Source organism: Ammospiza nelsoni, chromosome 27 (genome assembly GCF_027579445.1).
Source record: "Ammospiza nelsoni isolate bAmmNel1 chromosome 27, bAmmNel1.pri, whole genome shotgun sequence".
In the NCBI taxonomy this organism is placed as follows: domain Eukaryota; kingdom Metazoa; phylum Chordata; class Aves; order Passeriformes; family Passerellidae; genus Ammospiza; species Ammospiza nelsoni.
Window position 1 is genome coordinate 6,214,026 of NC_080659.1, and position 21,405 is coordinate 6,235,430.

The window sequence follows — 21,405 nt, forward strand, 5'->3', positions numbered from 1 at the left end:
CTGGCACTGTGCTGTGGGCACCTGGGGCATCCCTGAACATCCTGAACGTCCCTGAGCACCCCTGAGCATTTCTGAGCATCCCTGAACATCCCTGAGCATTCCTCAGCATCCCTCAGCATCCGTGAGCACCCCTGAGCATTTCTGAACATCCCTGAGCACCCCTGAGCATCCCTGAACATCCCTGAGCATTCCTCAGCATCCCAGAACATGCCTGAACATCCCTGAGCATTTCTGAGCATCCCTGAACACCTTCAGCACCCCTGAGCACCCTGAGCTCCCTCAGCACGCCAGCTGAACACCCAGCAGTGTCTCCAGCCCTGGGCAAACCCCTGGACCACGTTACTGCAGGGTGGTTCCTGCAATCCAGTGAAGCTCTGCAGGCCCTCCATGTGTGCCTGTGCCACAGGGAATTCCTGGTGGTGCTTTGGGTGCTCCGTGGCTGGAGGGGTTCTCTGTGAAATCCTCTCTGTGCTTTGTTTGAGAACCTGGCTCTGCCTTTCCCTGGAAATCCCTCCCTGCCCTTTCTCCAGGGCTTTTCCTGCTGCAAGAAACTTGTGGGGAAGGTCGACCCTCCTTTGTGAAAGTTGGATTGATGCCCTTTAATGATTTCCATTCTCAGTGATCACAGTGTGCTGCTTATAACTGTTGAAATTGTGTTTTCCTCCTTCTTTTCTTTCAGCTACAGCTGCAGAAAACCCAATATTTGCAACTGGGGCAGAGTCGTGGCCAGTACTATGGGGGGTCATTGCCAAATGTGAATCAGATTGGGAACAGTGCCATGGATCTCCCCTTCCAGGTGAGTTCTGAGGATTTTTCCTTGGGTTTGGTGAGGAGTTCTGGGCTTGGATGCTGCTGTGTCCCCCCAGGCAGCTGCTGCTCCAGAAGTCACACCTTGCTTTGAAAACTCCTGCTGGGCTGGGATCTGGGGGTATTTTTTATGTTGATTGTGGTAGATTTTAGTTCTCTGAGAGATACAATTCCTGATGGAGTCTGGGAAGATGCTGTAAATTCAGAGCAAAATGGGAGGAAATAAAGATGATGTTGGGGTGGAGGAATTGATGTGCATGTTCTGTGGGAGGAATCCTGGGAGAGGAGGAGAGCAGTGGGACACAAAGTGGTATCAGAATTATCACTTCTTTTTGGAAAGGAAATGTAAGAAAGTCCTGGCTGGGTTTTGTGACTCCAGGAATGATGCACCTTAAACAAAATCAGAGTTTCAGGTGAATATTTTGCTGTTTGAAGCGTGTTTGGACAGAGGATGTTGTCCAAGGACAGGATTAGCTGGTGGATCCTTTGTGAACTCCTGATTTCCACGTTTAGTTGATTTAGAGAGCTCAAAATAATGAACATTTCTGCATTGGTTTTCCTTTTTTGAGCAGTCAGAGTTACAGTTGAGCTCACAAGGATGTGGTGGGAAGGAAATTTTGCAGTTTGTGGTTTTCTGATGAAGGCTGCTTAATAAAGATGGAGAAACTCTTGCTGACCTCCTCTAACTGCTGCTTGAAATAGGTGCAGACAGCTGGATTTGGGCAGGTTGAAAGCTTGAATCTCATGCAAGAGGAGAGGCAAAAGTCTATTTTAACCTTTAATTCTTTGGGGAATGCAGGGCAGAGGTTTGTAGTGGATTGGAGTCCCCAGTGTTACTCCACAGTGTCTCCTCTGTTCAAGCTTTTCTCTTCAGCTTTTTGCTAAGCAGGTTAAGAATTCCTGTTAAACAACAATATTGCAGTATTTCTGTGCTTGATGGACCTGGACTGTTTTAATCCTGACTGCTGAAAAGGGAATATTCAAATATTTACGAATGACTGGAGGAGGAGACAGAAACAAACTATCCTTACACCCTGGGGTTTTTTATATTTTTTCACACACACACACACTAAAAAAAAACCCAAATTGATGTTGTTCCAGATAACAAATGGTGACAAACAACAAAACAAGCCCGTGTGTTTGTAGCAGGGGGAAAAGCTTTCCAGGTTTTTCCAATCTGAGGCTGAGAGCGCGACTGCAAACGTCTCTGGGATGGTGTGAAGGCAGAGCCTGCGTGGTTGTGCCTGCTGGGAGCGTTGGTGTCTGAGCATCTTCTGCTTCTTTGATTTGCAGCACAACGGAGCTCTGGCTGAAGCCTTTGGAGCAGTTCCTGTCTCTTTGGTAAACAAGTTTTTAGGTTTGTGCAAATACGTATTTAGGACTGGTCCCTTAGCCCAGGTGGATACGTATTTGTGCACAGCTGTGCCCTGCACAGGAGTTATTGCTTCACCCCAGGGCTGCCCCACAAAGCCAGGCTGTGCCATGCATCCCAGTCTGGAACGTGCAAATAATTCCTGTGCAGGCTCCCTGCACTTGCTGTCGTGTGGCTCTTTCTGGTTTTTGGGGGTTTCTTTGGTGCAGCCAGGGGATTATCCAGTCTTGGCCTGTGGTTTCAGCAATCTCTGAGCATGTGCACTCAGCCTGCATGTTTAAATCATGGGGAAGGGCAGAATGAATTCCCAAATCCTGCTTGGCACCAGGAGGCACCAAAGCATCATCCAGCAGTAGGTACCACTCCTCCTTCCCCCCCATCCCCCTCACTGGGTTCATTTCCTGACAAATCCTGAAAGGACACTTGGAGAGCACGGAGCTTTTTCCTTCCTGTCTGCATTGAGCTGCTTTTCCCATGGTTTGGGGGCTTTGGGGTCTGCTCTCAAACCCTTGAATGTTCTTCAGGGGAGTGAAACCCTTGTAGTTCTTCATGTTCCCAAATACAATCAGTGCTCAGATCTATTAATTATTTTTAATCAGTTTTTCTCCCTAGAGTTAAATATCTCATGCTATGCAGAGATGGGGAGTTTTAATCCAGGAACACCATCCTGGTGTTTGGCCCTAAATAAATTTCATAGGAAGGTTGCAGAGAGCAGCCAGACCTGCTGGAGGTGATACCCATTTCCTCAGGTGTTTTCTGTTCCCCTAAATTCAGGATTCTTTTGGGATCCTGGTTCCTGGAAAGCCAGGGAACAGCATTGCCCCCAAATCCCTCTTTCTGTGAGCTGTAGCCCTGATCTGGGACACATTCTATGTTTGTGCCACTGCTGCACTCAGATGAGATTTTTGTTGTGTTTTTCATAAGGAAATTGTGCCAGTGAAAGGTAAAACCCTACGAAATAGCTGTTTTTACATGGAACTTTTTGTCTTTCTAATTTTCTGCCTTGGTCTCCCTTTAAATTCCAGGTGAGCCCTGTGCTCAGGGCTGGCTGCTCCTTTTTTAGCAGCACTGTGCTGACACCACTGACATAGGAAATTGCTTTTCCTGTTGACCTTCCAGGCACGTATTTGCAAGTTTTGCTGCCTTTTGGGCTGTAACAACAGCAAAAAGGAGGAGTTTGAGACCTTTTGTCACTTTGGAATGATGAATATTCCCACTTGTGTGTGGGGATTGTTGCTCAGTGCTCGCAGCAGAGATTAAAGCACCGTGTTTGAATTTAAACCCCTTAAAATTGAGATTCTATCTGAGATTTCTCAGCCAAGTGAGGAAGTGAAGCACAAACCCCATGATCTGAAGTGCTGAGAGTCCTGTAAAAAGTCACTGTGCTCCTTTCTAGTCCCCTGTTGCCTTAAATATTCTGCTGCATATAAAATGTTGGCCCTGAAATGAGAAAATAAACACCACAGCCCCTCTGCAGCTCTGTTAACACAGCCTGTGTGTGCAGAGAGGGTGAGGAGCCCAATATTTGCTGAAGAGAAAAGGGTTTAAAATAGTAGAAAGGCTCTTTAAAAAGTTCATACAAACAAAGCCTTTCAAAATAAATGCAAAGCTTTATAGAAATAATCTTTTCAACAGCCAAAGCTGACACTTGGAAAAAAAAGAAAAGCAAAAAAGCCAAAGAAAAAGGGATGAATGTGGGAGCCAGATGGTTTCATGGCTTGGCAGACAGGACAGTGCATTTGCCACGTGCAGCACCTGAATGGAGGAGGAAATTTTGGATTTCCAAACAGATGGTGTTGAGGGACTCAGCAAAGCTGTTCACATTGGCAGGGAGTGCAGGGCTGGGGAGGATTTCTCTCCCTGGAGAGCCATAAATTGCTGCTGGAGTACGAGCAGAGATTGACCCCTCGGTGCTTCCTCCGTCCCCCCGGTACGCACTGGGAAGGGCTGTGGAAAATGTGAGAGTTTTCCAGTTCAGCCTGGGAATTCATCTTCCCTGTCCTTCCCCTGCCATCCTCCTGCTCTGAAATCATCTGCTCAGGATGTCAGTGAGATAAGAGTCCAGGTGGGATCATCCCACCTCGGGTCACTGAAGGAGCTGAAAATCACTTCAAAGCCATCCGACAGAGGAGGAAGGAAACTGCTTTTCTTTTTCTTTTCATTCTCTCAGTGTCCCCTTCAAATAAATGTGCTGCAAGGAGGGGTGAGAGGCAGCCCTGGGAGCGGGCAGCGTGTCCTGGGGAATGCTGAGCTCAGCGTGCAGCTCCTCCTGCATCTCCTGGCCCGGGTCAGGCTCTGGCATGTTCCACCCTGCATGCTGCACCGAGGGCATGTGGCCAGCGCCTGGCAGCTCTGCCGCGCTCAGCCCGGGGCTTCAGGGCTGCCAGGCTGTGAGGGCAGTGCTGGGCCAGGCCAGGGCGCTCCAGCATGGCCCTTCTGGAGGAGGCAGCTTTCCCAAAAAGCTGTGGAGGAGAAACAACCACACAACGTGCACATGGTGTTTGGAGTGGGACTGCTCAGAGCGAGCCAGCCTGGCACAGCAGCAGGAGGAGGAGGAGGAGGAGGCTCTGGGCAGGCTGGGCTGTCCCCTGGGGGTAATGGCCGTGTCTCTCCCAGACCCCGTTCCAGTCGTCGGCGCTGGACACGAGCAGGACCACGCGGCACCACGGGCTGGTGGACAGAGTGTACCGGGACCGGAACCGCCTGGGCTCGCCCCACCGCCGCCCGCTCTCTGTGGACAAGCACGGCCGCCAGATATCCTTGGGGACAGGGCTGTGCCCGGCCGTGCCTCCTGCTGCATCCCCGGGGGTGCCACACCATCCATCCCTCCTGCTGCATCCATCCCCAGGGGTGCCACACCATCCATCCCTCCTGCTGCATCCATCCCTGGGGGTGCCACACCATCCATCCCTCCTGCTGCATCCATCCCCGGGGGTGCCACACCATCCATCCCTCCTGCTGCATCCCCAGGGGTGCCACACCATCCATCCCTTCAACTCCATCCATCCCTGGGGGTGCCACACCATCCATCCCTCCTGCTGCATCCATCCCTGGGGGTGCCACACCATCCATCCCTTCAACTCCATCCATCCCCGGGGGTGCCACACCATCCATCCCTTCAACTCCATCCATCCCCGGGGATGCCACACCATCCATCCCTCCTGCTGCATCCATCCCTGGGGGTGCCACACCACCCATCCCCTCTAGTTCCCCACAGAGAATCTGTGAGTTTGGTGGTTCTGACAGGATAATTGGGGTTATTCTTGGGCTGAGGTTTCCTGCTGGAGTGGAAGTGTTGCTGCCTTAACCTGGCCCACGTGGACAGCTGTCCCTATGGCACCGTGTACCTGTCCCCGCCGTCGGACACCAGCTGGAGGAGGTGGGTGTCCCCGTGCTGGGCTGTGGCTGTGCTCTGGCCCTGCAGCACTGGGGATGGTGCCTTTAGACATTCAGAAACTCACTTTGGAATTTAGTGCTCGTTTTAGATGAGTGTTAAAATTGAGGTGTCTGCAAGTGATACCTTTTTAAAGGTAAATCCTTAAAGTTTAATCTTTAAAAATCTTTAGAAATCCAGATGTTCCCAGGCACAGCCCAAGACTTGGATATTTCTCAGGGTGCAGAAACTGGGCTGGGAATGTTCCAGTGGGAAGGAACACAGAGTTATACTTTGAGGGTGGCCACACTTAAAATTCATCCTGAGATGTGTTGGCCATGAAAATTCCCATCTCCACAACATCCTGAACCATTCCTTTTCCTCCTCCCAACAGGAATGTTTGTTTTAACCACAACAATAACCAAAGTATGGTTAAACAGCTTAAAAATGGCATTATTTGATCATATTTAATCTGAACAAAGCAGATAAAACTCTGTTCTAACAAGGGCAACCAATTTATCCTGTGTTCCTCTCAATCCCATTATTGCAACAATTGCTCTTCAAACTTGAACTAATTTGTTCTGCAAATTGATTGTTTCACCAGGAAATTCTGCCTGGTTTCTGCCATATAGAGAGTTTTGGCTTTTAATGCACAACATTGAGGTTTTACCAAGTTGCTGCTTTTATCTCAGAGGAAAATTTGTTTTATTTATTGAAGCTGACAATAAAAATATTGTGGGTTTCGCTTTCTCTCAGGACAAATTCTGATTCTGCCTTGCACCAGAGCACCATGACTCCAGCTCAGCAGGAGTCCTTTTCAGGAGGGTCACAGGACATGCAGCAGAAAAGAGGTGAGCAGAAAAAAAAAAAGAGATAAAAATATTTCTACCAATGGAATCCCCACAGACTGGGCTCTGTGTGTTTGTAAAATTCAGGAGTGCTGACACTTCCTGTGACAGCAGTTGGATCACATTCACCTTTCTGGCTGCTGAAATCCAGGAAAAATGACACAAAACGAAGGGAGAAGTTTTTCCTGAGCCCCAGATGATAAAATTGAGGAGGATCCTCTGGGCTGGGGGAGGGTTGGAGGAGCTCCTGGGGCAGAGTGGAATTTCCAGAATCTCAGTAGGGACCTGCAGGGAAGGAGCAGAGGCTGCACCCCGAGTTTATTCTGGCTGGGGGATCCCCAGGAGCATCCCTGGGAGAGGGAGATTCCTGAGGATCCCAGAACAATTCCAGGTTGGGAAAGGAGGCAGATTCCCGAGGATCCCAGGGCAATTCCAGGATGGGGGAGAAGCAGATTCCCGAGGATCCCAGAACAATTCCAGGATGGGAAAGGAGGCAGATTCCAGAGGATCCCAGGGCAATTCCAGGCTTGGGGAGAAGCAGATTCCAGAGGATCCCAGAACAATTCCAGACTGGTGAGAGGCAGATTTCAGAGGATCCCAGAGCAATTCCAGGCTTGGGGAGAAGCAGATTCCCGATGATCCCAGAGCAATTCCAGGATGGGGGAGAAGCAGATTCCCGAGGATCCCAGAACAATTCCAGACTGGTGAGAGGCAGATTCCAGAGGATCCCAGAGCAATTCCAGGATGGGGGAGAAGCAGATTCCAGAGGATCCCAGAGCAATTCCCGGCTGGAGCAGCTCCGGCACCCTCAGCTCTGGTGCCCTCTGCTGGGCCCTGCTCCTGCTCCAGCTCAGGAAAATCGGGAATTGCTGATCCTAAAGGGCTTTAACAGCCTTCAAATCCCTGCTCCCAAAGAAAACTCCAAAATTTAACCCTTCAACAAACACCTACATCCTGGGAAGTTCCAGCAATCAAATAAGTTCTCAGCAATTTTTTATTGTTTCATCCTCCTCAAGAATTTAAACTTTGTAAGATTTTCCCAAAGGTTAAACTGAGAAGCTGAATATTATTGATTATTAATGATTCCTTTTCATCTCTTTTTTAGTTTTATTGCTGACTGTCCCTGGAATGGAAGAACCCACCTCTGATGCAGACAAAACCCTCTCTAAGCAAGGCTGGGACACTAAAAAGGTGGGGATTGCACCTTTCAAAGAGTAGAAATTTTATTTTCTGAACATATTTAGATAAATTAATGCTTTAGTCACTGTCAGTATTAATAAACTACTTGAGATTGGAGATTAAATGCTGTATTTAAAAACAAATAATAACTATTAGAGCAGAAAGAGCATTTTATGTGGGTGTGAATGCACAGGCTTGGTTATATGAGGAGAAACTCTCAAAATTTAAGATTTATTGGACCAATAAAACAAAAAAAAAAGATAAATATCTTCTAAGAGCTCCCAGATCTTACACAGAAATGATTAAATTGAACTTATAAATTGAAATATTTCTGAGGCAAGAGCCTCCAGCAGCATCTTTGCCTTCAAATCTCTCTCGCTTCTCTTTCAGACTGGGTCATCGAGACCTAAATCCTGTGAAGTTCCAGGAATCAAGTAAGTTCTCAGCAATTTTTTATTTTAAAGGCACTGAGATCTTTAAGAAGAACTGTGGATTGAATATCCTATTGCTTTGGAATTTTCTGGGAAGGTTCTAGGTACAAAACAAGACCCTCTGAGGGTCAGAAATACTAATAATATCTTTATGGAATTTCTTGTAAAAGATACTTTAAAAGCTCAAAAACTCTTCTTAACTGTTAAATACATTTTAAAAAGCTCAAAAAATCTTCTTTATGAATTTTTCTTGTGAAATAAATTTTAAAAAGCTTTAAAAAATCTTCTTAATGAAATTTTCTTGCTAAATACATTTTAAAAATCTCAAAAAAAGTCTTAATAAAATATTCTTGTTAAATACATTTTAAAAGGTGAGAGATATCTTCCTAGTGAGATTTTCTTGTTAAATACATTTTAAAATCTAAAAAAAAATCATAATAAAATTTTCTTGTTAGAAACATTTTAAAAAACTCAAAAAAATCTTCTTTATGAAATCTTCTGGTTAAATACATTTTAGAAAGCTCAAAAAAATCTTAATGAAATTTTATTGTTAAATACATTTTTAAAATTAAAAAAAAATCAATAAACTTTTCTTGTGAAATACATTTTAAAAATCTCAAAAAACTCCTAATGAAATTTTCTCATGAAGTAAATTTTAAAAAGCTAAAAAAAAATCTTAAATTAATTTTTCTTGCGAAATAAATTTAGAAAGTTCTGTGCAGACTGAGCTGTGAATGAATTTGTTTTTTCTCGTGCCTGCAGCATCTTCCCCTCGGCCGAGCAGGAGAACACTACAGCCCTGATCCCTGGCACGCACAACACGGGCGGCTCGCTGCCAGACCTGACCAACATCCACTTCCCCTCGCCCCTGCCCACGCCCCTGGACCCCGAGGAGTCCTCCTTCCCTGCCCTGAGCAGCTCCAGCAGCACGGGCAACCTGGCTGCCAACCTGACCCACCTGGGCATCAGCACTGCCAGCCAGGGTGAGCAGAGCCCTGCTTCTCCTTGGCCTTGGGTCGCGTGTGCAAAAAACGGGGATTTATTTACTCACAGGACCTTTAGCTGCTGTTCTTGATGCTTTTTGGGGATTGGATTTGGGGCCTTTTTTATTTTTCATTTCTTAAAATTTTTAAATTTTTTTTTTATTTTTAATTTTTTTAAAATTAAATTTTTAAAAATATTTTCATTTTTAATTTTTAAAATAAAATTAAAATTTTTCATTTTAATTTTTTTAATTTTAATTTAAAAATTATTTAAAATTTTTTTATGGTTTAAATTTTTTTTTTTTTTTTATGTTTTCATCAACAAAGATGATTGTTTGTTGTTTTTTTTTTTAATGATCAGTGACAGTCTCTTGATTCCTAGAATAGCAATGAGGAGTTGTAGCCAAAAATACAAATCTATTTCCTGTGCTGGGCAGGATTCCCTTTCCCACTTCTCCTGGACTGGGAAAAGGAAATGACTGCAATAGGTGAGTTTGGGAAGCAAGAAGAGAATTTAACCCTTTAAAGGATTTGGCCATGTGGGGACAGAGTGGGGCAGCACTTTCAGCTGCAAAGTCCCCCTTTCCCCTTTTCACTTTTCAGCATCCTTGGAGGAGTTTTTGGGCTCCAGAGTTTCAGGGATGGCTTTAGAAATCATGATTTCAGCCACAGTGGATCTCCACATTTTTCCCCCATAATTAGCAAAGTAAATGATATGAACCCAAACTGAATGTAAAACTGCTTTGAAAACGTTCCCTGATCTGCCAAAGATAGAAGAAATTGAAATTTCCTCGCTGACTTCATTGCAGCTTCTCTCTGGAGCTCACCCCACCCTTCATGCAGTGCCCCCTCAGCCTTGGGTGCTTTCCAAACTGATTTTCCCACCCTTCCCTTGCTGCTGGAAGCTCCCCGAGTGTCCTGTGCCCTGTGCCCTGCTCAGGGCTGTGCCCCAGCACCCCGAGGGGACGTGGGCACACAGCACTGCCAGGTGCCAGCGCCTTGGTGCCCACAGGAGTGCCAGTGCTGGGCTGGGCACCTGCCTGCCCGAGCCCCTTCTCCTGCTGCCCCTTGGCAGCCTGGCCTTCCTGGCAGCCCTGAGCCCGTGCCAGTGCCCGGGAGCTGCGGGCTCCTGTGAGTTCTCCTGCTCACGCTGTCTTGGCCTCAGATCCTTCCCTCATTTCCTCTGGGGTGAAGCAGAAAAGAGGGGAGGGTTCTAAACTCCCAGATTTTTGGCTTGGTCTGAACAAAATGATGATATCTGGGTTGTTTATCCTCACCCCGTGCCAGGCTGTGGCTCCTGGCAGTGTGGTGGACATTTCCTGCCCTGCTGTGCCATTAAAAACGGGGCTCTTCCTGCATAACCAGTTCTGCTTCTGCTTTTTCCATTAAAGAGGTGTTTGCTTTTACAGTACCTCAAGTGCCCTCTGATAAGGCTGGTTCCAGGATTTGTTATCTCAGCCCCAGAGCCTGAGCCCACACAAACAGAGCAGAACCTGCATTTCCTGGGCTGCCCGAGTGCAGGTGTGCGGTGTGCAGCCCGCGGTGTCTGAGCTGCTGAGGCTGCTCTGCCTCTTCCAATTCCTCAGCCTGGCCACCAGCCCCACCTAGCGTGCCTGGGCTTGAGCCAGGACAACCCACAGGGCTCTTCCTCTCATCCTGATGCTCCTCAGCCTGACCAAATTAATTACAAATCACCTAACGAGCTCCCGCGCCATCAGCCAAGGTGCCTCCGGTGCTGCTCGCTCGGGCCGCTCTTTGCTCTGGGTTTGGGGAATTCCTTTGGGTCCAGAGCTCAGCAGGGCCCTGCCCTGTCCCTGCCCTGTCCCTGCCCTGTCCCTGCTGTTCTGAGGGTGTTTTTTGTTCCCAGCAGGAATGACGACGACACCGGCCCCGTCCCAGCACCGCCAGCCCAGCGTCAGCCCCCTGTCCCTGGGCACGGACTCACGGCGACCTCAGTCCCAGCAAATGTCCCCCACGCTGTCCCCACTGTCACCCATCACTCAGGTAGGAGCTCAGGGGCAAGCCAGGCTTCCCAGTCGCATCTATATTGGTTTAATTTGCTTAATCAAAGAGCCACAGGGACACTGGGAAGGAATTCCTGGCTGGGAGGGTGGGGGGAAATGGCTGCTCCATGCCTGGGAGTGCCCAAGGCCAGGCTGGACTGGGCTTGGAGCATCCTGGCAGAGTAAAAATGTCCCTGCCCATGGGAGAGGATGAGCTCTAAGGTCCTTTCCAGCCCAAACCATGATTCCATGAACTTCATCTCTTGTTCTGTAATTTCTTCCTTTAAAGGTGTTCCTTAATTCAGAACCTAAAACAGGAGAGGTTTGTAGAGGGGACAGATATTACTTGCTCCTTTCTAGAGCCTTGATAAAAACCATCTCTTAGGCCACATTTTCTTGTCCCAAAGTGAACTGTGAAATTTGAAAGCCATTTCTCTAATTTATGACAGAAACTCAGTTAACTTTTAAAATTGATTTTATTGTGGCTCTGTGACTGCCCAGGTGGGTGATTTCTGACCTTGAGATTCAATCGGTTTATACAGGATGGTTTTGGCTTGGAGGGAACCTTAAACCTCATCCAATTCCCCCCTGCCAGGGCCAGCAACATCTCAGAGCAGCTTCTTGACTCTCTGAACCTTTAGGTGCCATTTTTACCACACCAACCAAGCCCGACTCCACTTTGTTGGTGTGAAGAGCCATCCCTGCCAGGCGGCTGACGCCGCTGCTTGTTTTGCAGGCCGTGGCCATGGATGCACTGTCCCTGGAGCAGCAGCTCCCCCCGTACCCCTTTTTCACCCAGACCAGCTCCCAGCAGCAGCAGCAGCCGGCAGTGGCCAGCTCCCTGCCCCAGCCCCCCCCTCTGCTGCAGAGCTCGGGGCTGCAGAGGGGCCCCCAGCTGCCCCCCCTGTCTGTCACGGTACCCTCCAGCATCCCCCAGTCACCCCCGGGCAGCCAGAGCCAGCCCTCCGTGGGCATCGACATCAACTCGGTGAGTCTGGCAGGGGCTGGCCCTGGCAGGGCTGGGAGTGCCCACTGTAGGCTGGCATGGGCACTGCGGGCTGGGATGGGCACTGTGGGCTAGCGTGGGCACTGTGGGCTGGGGATGGGCACTGTGGGCTGGGATGGGCACTGTGGGCTGGGAGTGCCCACTGTGGGCTGGGAATGGGCACTGTGGGCTGGGGATGGGCACTGTGGGCTGGGAATGGGCACTGTGGGCTGGGAATGGGCACTGTGGGCTGGGAGTGCCCACTGTGGGCTGGGAATGGGCACTGTGGGCTGGGAGTGCCCACTGTGGGCTGGGAATGGGCACTGTGGGCTGGGAATGGGCACTGTGGGCTGGCCCTGGCAGGGGCTGGCATGGGCACTGTGGGCTGGGAATGGGCACTGTGGGCTGGCATGGGCACTGTGGGCTGGGAAATCTGCTTGGACAACCCCTGGGCATGAGGGTGTGAGGGAGGCTGAGGTAAACTTCAAATGGTTTTGGTTAAATGAACCTTTAAGTGTTTTCTAGAGGGAATTTTTGTGGCAGGTTTGATTAGACCCAGCTTAAATCCATCAGCCTTTACTGAGGGATTTTCAGGGTGTTCAGTGTCCCCCAACACATCAGGATACAGATTGGGGGAACTCCCAGAGCCTCAAGGGAGAGTCCAACCACAGCAACCATTTCCCAATTAAATACCAGATGGAAAATTTACTTTCCAAAAGTTGTCTAGAACCAGGTATTCTCTGCAGGATCACTACTTAGAGCCCTTTTATTTGGAGGAATTTTATTCCAAAATGGGACTTGTGGCTGCCTCCAGTGCCCTGAAGAATTGGAACAGGGATTTATGGACAGATCCATTTTCCTGCTTGTTCTGAGGTGGCCTGTTAGGAAATGTTCTGTGTCAGCAGCTGAAAATCCCAGATCAGGAATCAGAGGCCAGGAAAGGAGGGAGGTCCCAGCGCCCCCAGCCCCTCCTGCCCTGGGGGTCCCAGCCGGGGTGTCCTGGCAGTGCTGGAGGGACAGGATTGGCTTTGGCAGTGAAACAAATCCATCCTGCTGACCTGCACTCACTTGTGGATGGAGTTTCAGCAGCTGGTGCTCCTTGAGAGCAGCTGCTTCCCTCCCAGGCTGGGGAGGGGAGCAGGGAAGGGCAATCCAGCAGTGGAGAGGATCCCACCCCACTCAAAACCTGTCCCTGTTTGATTCTAATCCTCATCTAGCACCAGTACAGACAATTCTGATCTCATCCTTTGCTTTCTGTGTTGCTTTCCTCATCCTAAACCTCTTTATGACCTGAACTTTTAGGCTGCTGTGTTTATCTTCTAAAGCAACTCAAGTAATTCCTAAATAAACTGATTTAAAGCCACTTTATCAAAAAGCCTTTGGAGCTGTCACAGCCTCGCTGGCAACTTCTGCACAGGTTTTGTAAAGCACAATTGAAATGTATTTGTAGTTTGTACAACCTTCTGACAGGTTGTAAGTGGCAATGCAGAGCAAAAAGAGACATTTTATTGGGATTTACAGAATTTGGGGTCAAAAACTGGCAGTGCAGAGTTCTCCCACACTCCAAATCTGGTTAAATTCACTGGAGTGCAGGTTCTCCTCAGTCATCCCTTAATTTCTAATGGAAATAAAATAAGAAGAGCTGGGCTACTCTTCATGTTAATTAGTGCAGCATTATTTAAATCCCATTAATATTACTAATTTGTTCCAAGCCAGGGTTCTTTATGATGGGAATAAATCCTGGAAAGTAACTTCTCAGGACAGCTGAGAAGAGTATAAAAACCCCAGCTAAAGGCTGCAGAGCACAGTGTGAATTCCTGGGGGTGCCTGCTCCCTGTCCTGGGGTGCAGGGGAGTTTGGGGCTCAGGTTTATCAGCCAGGTGTTCTCACCTGCCCCGTGCTGATAACACAGCTGGAGGCAGGGCAGCACCCACTGAGCACACACGGGGGGCTGCCATGCTGCTGAAGCATGAATGACATTCCTTTTGAATTATTCCCAGCTTCCAAGACTTCTCTGCCCTAAATCCTTGGCTGCCCTGATTTTTTGAACACATTTTGAAGCGAGCAGAAGTGAGACAGGCAGGAAATGCTCCCAGCTGTCCCAGAGCTCTCCCCAGTTTGGGGACCTCACTGACACAGCCCTGTTTTCCCCCACAGAGCCGAGGAGGGTGGTTTCCCCAGCAGGTGTGGGTGTTTTGCAGGCTCCCCAGTGCAGAGTTTAACTGTGTGTTGTTCTGTAGGCCTCACTCCAGCAGTACCGCAGTAATGCTGGCTCCCCAGCCAACCAGTCTCCCACCTCTCCTGTCTCCAATCAAGGCTTCTCTCCTGGCAGCTCCCCTCAAGTAAGGGACTCTGTGCTTCCACAGGCCTTGCTTCTCGTGTGTGTTTGAGCTGGATTTCTCCATCACTGCCCCATAGTTGTCTCACTGTGGTCCGTGTGTGCCTCATGCATCACCGACGCCCTCCATCCCCACTCCCACAGGGCTTCAGGAGCTGCTGAGTTGCCTTTTGCAGTGAGCAGAGAGCCACAGGATCAGGCTGCTGGTGGAGCACTGGGGTGGTGTTTGTTTGGGGGGCAGAACCTCCAGGTAGAGCCCTTTCAATGGCCAGGGTGCCAGGGCAGCTGATGGGAGGGCAGCAAAGGGGCAATTTCGGTGCCTCCTGCAGCAGGAAAACCCCTGGGCACTAAATATTAAATATTTACACTAAATATCCCAAACTGATTTAGATCAGGATCTTTTTTATGTGAGAACACACCCAGTGAGAGAAAACACTGGAGAAAATGCTCTTAAAATGAGCAGCTTGTGGCTGGCAGGGATTGGGTTCCCAGCACACTCCCTTGCATGCCAGCTGCTTCTCCTTGCTCTGCCTGTATCTCCTCACACATCCACATGGCCTGGATGGAAATCACAGCTTGGGGGAGTGTGTGATCCTCTGAAGGGGAGGTTTTTACCTGCCAGCAGCAAGAAATTAAACCCAGGCATAATTGGAGGGTGCCCCAGTGTAAGAAGGTGCATTTTCAGTGCCTGATGCTGCTGAAAGAGCCCCAGCTGGCTGCTCTGGACAATCCCACCTGGAGAAAAGAAGTGCAGGGAGTTCTTCCAGAGCATCACAAGAGTCTGAAAATCCATTTTCTGTTTCATCACTGAACGGTGAAGGCTGTAAGGAGGATCCTTTCTAAATAAGTGCTGCCCCTTCATGGTTGCCAGGCAGAAGCTCCAGGTCTCCTTCATTAGCCAGGTGATGGTAAGCTCAGCCCTGGATCCGAGTGGCAGGAATTGTCTGCATTTCCTTAACCCTGCCTCAAGTGCTTCTTAACCTCTCTCTCTGCCTGCTGCTGTGAGTTCTGTGTGCCTCCAGAAACCAGCACTGTCCCCTAGAGCAGAGCATGCTGCACACTCAGTTCTCACTGGGCAGTGCATCCACATTTGGGGTTTATGTTGATTTATTTCCCCCCCCCACCTTTGATTTCTCAATCACTCTGGCTTGGTTTTGTCCCCTCTGGTCAGTGCCAAGGACCAGAGCACACACTGGGCTGTGATTTTCCTGCTGGTTTTATCCTGTAAAAACTTCCTCAGGTTTTGCTGTGTTTGACAGGGACACCACGACTCTTGACTGAAGGCAGAGGATTTATTAATTCTTCTCTCTGTAGTTTTGGCCTCTTAAATGCCCCCAGAATTCTTTAGTTTTGCTAAATTAAAACTGAGGTGGATTCGGTGCCTCCAGGAATGCCCCAAAGCTGGTGGTGGTCACAGACATGAAGTGTGGAGAGGAGGAAAACCAGTTTGGAGGGGAAATGGGGTTGGGTGTGGAGATGGAGCAGCTGCAGGCAGCAGAACCCCTCAGTCTGCCCAGAGTGAAGGCAGAGCATCCACTGTGGAGCACCTGGCACTGCTGAGTGCCTCCACGTGCTCCTCTTCCTCCCTGATGCCAAAGGACATTCCCTGACCCACAAACCCCCTGTGGGCTTTGATTTGTGTCCCACAGGTTCCCCTCCACGCTCCCAGCTCTGCCCAGCCCCTGCTCCCCTGTCCCAGCCGTGTGTGTGTGTCCCACCAGTGCTCCCAGTGCTCCCAGTGCCCGCGGGGCCGGGAGAGCTGTGCCTGCCCCAGCTCTGTGTTTGCATGGCTTCCACCCCGGTGCCTGGGCTCTGCTCCCCTGCTCTCACCTCATCCTGTTCCAGTCAGACACAAACACTCTGCTCTAGTGCCTCTGACCTGGAGAACTGGTAGGTATGTGGAGATGTGGAGATGGACATCCCGGCCGGGGACTGGGCGTGGTGTTTCCTCACGGTCACTCCATGGACCCCAGAGGGTGCTCTGGTGGCTCTCCAGTGCCTCTGGAGATGGTGTTTGCACAATGGCCTGCCTGCAGTTGTTGTGAATGATCCTGAGGCTCTGAGGTGTTGAAGGAATGACATTTCCAGTGGGGATTTTGGGTTTCCTTTGGGAATTTCTGTGCTTGCAGCTGTAGGAACCAGCACACGTCACAGGAGGAGCAAACCCAGGCTGGGCTGGGTGGGAGGCTCTGACCTGGACTTGCACAAGCACATCCTGCTCTCCTCCTGATTTCTTCTCATGTTCCCCAGAGGTTTTTGGGATGGAAACAGTGCTTGGTGAAGCACAAAGATTTTAGGGATTATCCTCATTTTGGGAATTGTCCTCTCATTCCCATTCTGTGGAATGTAACCACAGGAGTGAAAGGCGCAAAATACCTCGATCCCCTTTGGAGCTTTCAAATGTCCTTTGGATTTTGGTGTTGGTTTTGCTTCCTGTCAAGTCTGTGCCATCCCAAAATTCACATTTTCCTTGGAAATGGTTATAAACCTTAGGTTGGACTGCATTTAGGTTGGTTAAAACCCCCAAATTTACTTTAAGCGGTGCTTTGCTTTTCTCCTGTCAGCATCTTAGCAGTGGCTCTTGTAGTGTTTGATCCCTCCTGGTGTTTGATCCCTTTGTCCTGGGATCCAGCAGCTCTGGAGTGTTGATAAATTGGTGATAAATTGGAAAAGTTTCCACCCTGGGATGTGACAGCCCTGGGGTCTGCCTGGAAGTGGGGAGGTTTTTGAGGAATATCTTTGTGCTTCTTTCCCCTCATGGAAGGGGCAATTCAGGTGATTTTTGAATTATTTTTTTATACAAGATGGGTTTTTTTTGAGGGTCTAAAATCCGTGCCTGTTCTGATTATTCCTAAACTTTTCCTGAATTTCCCATGCTTAAGTTTTTAAGGAGGCCATCTGTGGCCTTCTGCTTTTGCCATGTGGATAAACCAGCAACTGAATTTTGTTTTCCAAGACTGAGACAACCACTCCATGGAAATTGTCTTTCAGAGATGTTCTCTTTGTCAGTTAATGGTTTTTATTTTCAGCTGGAACATCAGAATTTAGAATTTTAAATCAGGAGTAGTGGTGCTGATTTTATCTGGCATTTTTGATCAGGGTTAAAACATGGACCTCAGATTCTTGGTCACCTTTAGAATAATTGATAAGTGATGGAGAATAAGTGAGGGACTGGACGTTCCTGCTCCGTGAGGGTCCTGAGGGATCTTTGTGGTCCTGAGGGATTCCCTCCTGCTCCCTGTGGATCCTGTGGGATCCCCTGGGCCGTGAGGGCCCCGGGTGATTCCCGCCTGCTCCGTGCTGATTTCTCTGAATTCCCGGATTTCTTGGAATTCCTGGATTTCTCTGGAATTCCCAGATTTCCCTGAAGTCCCAGATTTCTCGGAATTCCCAGGTTTCTCAGCATTCCCGTTTTTCTCAGCATTCCTGTTTCTCTCAGGATTCCCAGATTTCTCAGAATTCCAGTTTTTCCCGGCATACCCAGATTTCTCAGAATCCCCCAGATTTCTCAGCATCCCCAGATTTTCAGCATTCCCGGGTTTTCAGCATTCCCGTTTTTCTCAGCGTTCCCGTTCATTCCCGGCATTCCCGCTTTTCCCGGCGCGCCGGGGGCAGTGGGGGTTTTGCACCATGAAGCTCTGTTTTGTTTTCAGCATTCTTCCATGCTGGGCAGTGTTTTTGGGGACTCCTATTATGAGCAGCAGATGACAGCTAGGCAGGCTAATGCCCTCTCCCACCAGGTGAGCAAATTCATCTCGGGCCTCCTCGGCCCCTCCCGCCTCAAATTAACCCCAATTAACGCCTGGTTAATTTACGTCAGTCCCCGTTTGTCCATGTAGAGTTCTCCTGCTTTTTGTTTGTTTCTTGTTTTGTTTGGTTTCCCTTCCTCCCCTCTCTTTGTCCTCCCCATCCCACGCAGGTGTTCTGCCAAAAAAATGGGAGATCAATTAAAAATATTTATAATAATGAGGCTTTTAGAATGGGAGATCAATTTTAAAAATATATAATAATCAAGCTTTGAAAATGGGAGATCAATTAAAAAATAGATAATAATGAAGCTTTTAGAATGGGAGATCAATTAAAATTATATAATAATGAGGCTTTGAAAATGAGATATCGATTTAAAAATATATATATTAATAATGAGGCTTTGAAAATGAGAGGTCAATTAAAAATAGATATTGAAGCTTTTAAAATGAGAGATCAAGTAAAAATATATATAATAATGGGAGATCAATTAAAATATATATAATAATCAAGCTTTTAAAATGGGAGATAAATTAAAAAATATATATAATAATCAAGCTTTTTAAATGGGGTATCAATTTAAAAAATGTATAATAATGAAGCTTTTAGAATGGGAGATCAATTAAATATATATAATAATAAAGCTTTTAAAGATTCAAATAATGCCAGGCAGCTTTGAAAAGGGAGAATAGTGAAACAAAAATGTTTAAGCAGTGAAAATCAGCTTGGAAAAAGGAATTCTGCTGGGCAGAGACCTCAGGGCGAATTCATCCCTTAATTTCCCTCTCCACCCTCCAGCAGAGCATGGATGGATTAAATTATTGAATTTAATTCTGGGATTAAATTAATTAAATTATTGAATACTTAAACTGGGGTGTGTCCTGGAGGGAAATCTGCTGGGCAGAGACCTCAGGGAGAATTCAACTCTTTATTTCCCTTTCAGTCTTCCACCAGTGGATGGATCGAATTGATTAAATTATTAAATACTTAAACTGAGATGAGTCTTGGAGGGAATTCTTCTGGGCAGAGACCTCAGGATGAGCCTGAATTCCCTTCATTTCCCTTTTTTCCCCTCCCACCCTCCCTTTTCTCTGTCCCCCTCCCCAGTTTGGCTCGTACCCCCCTCCCAAATTGGGCAGGGTCTGGCCCATGCAGCTCAGGGCCCAGGGCCCCGTTTGGAGCAAGGGAAGATGAATTTGTTTGCCTGTCTGTGTTGTCCTGGAGCCGTGTCCTTGTCCCCTGTCCACGCCAGGCTGGCAGTTAACCCTCTGTGTGTCCCCCTGCAGCTGGAGCAGTTCAACATGATCGAGAACGCCATCAGCTCCAACAGCCTGTACAGCCCCTGCTCCACCCTCAACTACTCGCAGGCTGCCATGATGGGACTGACGGGCAGCCACGGCAGCCTGCAGGACTCGCAGCAGCTCAACTACTCCAGCCACAGCAACATCCCCAACATCATCCTGACAGGTAAAAATCCTCCTGGGAGCTGCCTGCTGTGGGTGCTGTGGGGTTTTATCCTCCCCAGCATCATCCTGACAGGTAAATCCACCCTGGGAGCTGCCCTGATGTGGGTGCTGTGGGGTTTTATCCTCCCCAGCATCATCCTGACAGGTACAAATCCACCTGGGAGCTGCCCTGATGTGGGTGCTGTGGGGTTTTATCCTGATGGAATGATGGAGCTGACTCTGTGGGAAATGGGAGCCTCCTCCAGCCAGCTCTCATCAGCTCCTAGAGGTTATTTCACACCCAGATAGCTCAGATACCTTACAAAGCCACAGCAACATCCCCAGCATCATCCTGACAGGTAAATCCACCCTGGGAGCTGCCCTGATGTGGGCTCTGTGGGGTTTTATCCTGATGGAATTATGGATCTCTGTGTGAAATGGAAGCCTCCTCCAGCCCTTAGAGGTTATTTTCACACCCAGGTAGCTCAGATACCTTACAAAGCCACGGCAACATCCCCAACATCATCCTGACAGGTAAATCCATCCTGGGAGCTGCCCTGCCGTGGGCTCTGTGGGGTTTTATCCTCCCGAACATCATCCTGACAGGTACAAATCCACCCTGGGAGCTGCCCTGCTGTGGGCTCTGTGGGGTTTTATCCTCCCGAACATCATCCTGACAGGTACAAATCCACCCTGGGAGCTGCCCTGCTGTGGGCTCTGTGGGGTTTTATCCTCCTGTTGTAGGGAGGAATGATGGAGCTGACTCTGTGTGAAATTGGAGCCTCCTCTCCAGTCAGCTCTCATCAGCTCTTACAGGTTATTTCACACCCAAATAGCTCAGCTACCTTACAAGGCACAAATTCAACAAAATAGCTTCTATTGCAGTATTAGAAACAAAAAGATTTTAATAAAAGGCAAAATAACAAACTTTTTACAGGGTCTCTGCAAATACCATATTGAGCAGCTCCTCAGGGCATGGCCCAACCCTGCCACAGCTCCAGGAGGTTTGGGCAGTGCTCAGGGACAGCCTGGGGCTTTGGGGTGTCTGTGCAGGGCTGGAGCTGGATCCGTGATCCCTGGGGGTCCCTCCAGCTCAGAACGGTTCATCATTCCGTGGTCCCAACCTGGGGGTTGTTGCTGTTGAGGGCTTTGTTTCACCTGGGCTGTGGTGCCAGTCCAGTGTGGCTGCTGACAGAAACAGGTAACTTCATCCTAGGGAAGTTGTGAGAACGCTCAGAGAAAGAATTAAAACAGTTTTTACCTCAATCTCTGCCCCTGGTGTTTGTGAATATGTGGAATGTTTGTACGTGGTGTTTATGGAAAGGTGTTTACAAGAAGGTGTTGTTCCTGCTTAGCCAAAGGTGTGAGAGGTGTTGTTCAAGGACCAGTCAGGTTCTGAGTGAACAGTCCTGTCTATAAATATGCAGAGTTCCTAATAAATCTCACTTCATGTCTTCTGAGCATTGGAGCCAATGTCTTCCTTCAGCCGTTGCTAACCCGAGTCCAGGTGTGTGTCCCAGTGCTCACCTGCACACAGGTAGAGCACCTAGAGCACCAGTTTTGCTGTGGATTTGTCCTCCTGAATTCCCTGGGTCCTGTGCTAGAGTGAGGAAAAGCTGTGGGAGCCAAGCTCTGCCTGCTCAGCCCCAGCTGGCCAGCAGAGGGTTGGAGTGTCACATATGGTGGCCAGTCTGGTCACAGTGGGATTTTGGAAACGATCCCTGCCCAGGGATTGCTGATGGGAACGGTGGAATTGAGGTTATTCCTCCTAAAGCTGAGGGAGAGAAAAGGCTCCAGTCACAGCAAACACAAATTTTGGGTTGTGTTTGGTGCCTTGGAGGTGCTGTGGGGAATCTGCAATCTGAAGGAGGGTGGGTGTTCCTCAGCTGAGAGC

The 21,405-nt window shown here is 48.6% G+C and overlaps 1 protein-coding gene across 1 annotated transcript in view; it reads left to right on the forward strand.

The window, feature by feature from the left end:
* CRTC1 (CREB regulated transcription coactivator 1) overlaps nt 1-21,405 on the forward strand; it is a 44,669-nt gene that overhangs the window by 18,060 nt on the left and 5,204 nt on the right. Inside the window, exons 2-13 of the mRNA XM_059489776.1 lie at nt 680-796; nt 4,796-4,933; nt 5,497-5,558; nt 6,309-6,403; nt 7,506-7,591; nt 7,970-8,013; nt 8,773-8,993; nt 10,864-10,997; nt 11,733-11,984; nt 14,222-14,323; nt 17,973-18,059; nt 19,353-19,533. Coding sequence (XP_059345759.1) covers nt 680-796; nt 4,796-4,933; nt 5,497-5,558; nt 6,309-6,403; nt 7,506-7,591; nt 7,970-8,013; nt 8,773-8,993; nt 10,864-10,997; nt 11,733-11,984; nt 14,222-14,323; nt 17,973-18,059; nt 19,353-19,533 — 1,519 coding nt within the window. The remainder of the gene's footprint in view (nt 1-679; nt 797-4,795; nt 4,934-5,496; nt 5,559-6,308; nt 6,404-7,505; nt 7,592-7,969; nt 8,014-8,772; nt 8,994-10,863; nt 10,998-11,732; nt 11,985-14,221; nt 14,324-17,972; nt 18,060-19,352; nt 19,534-21,405) is intronic.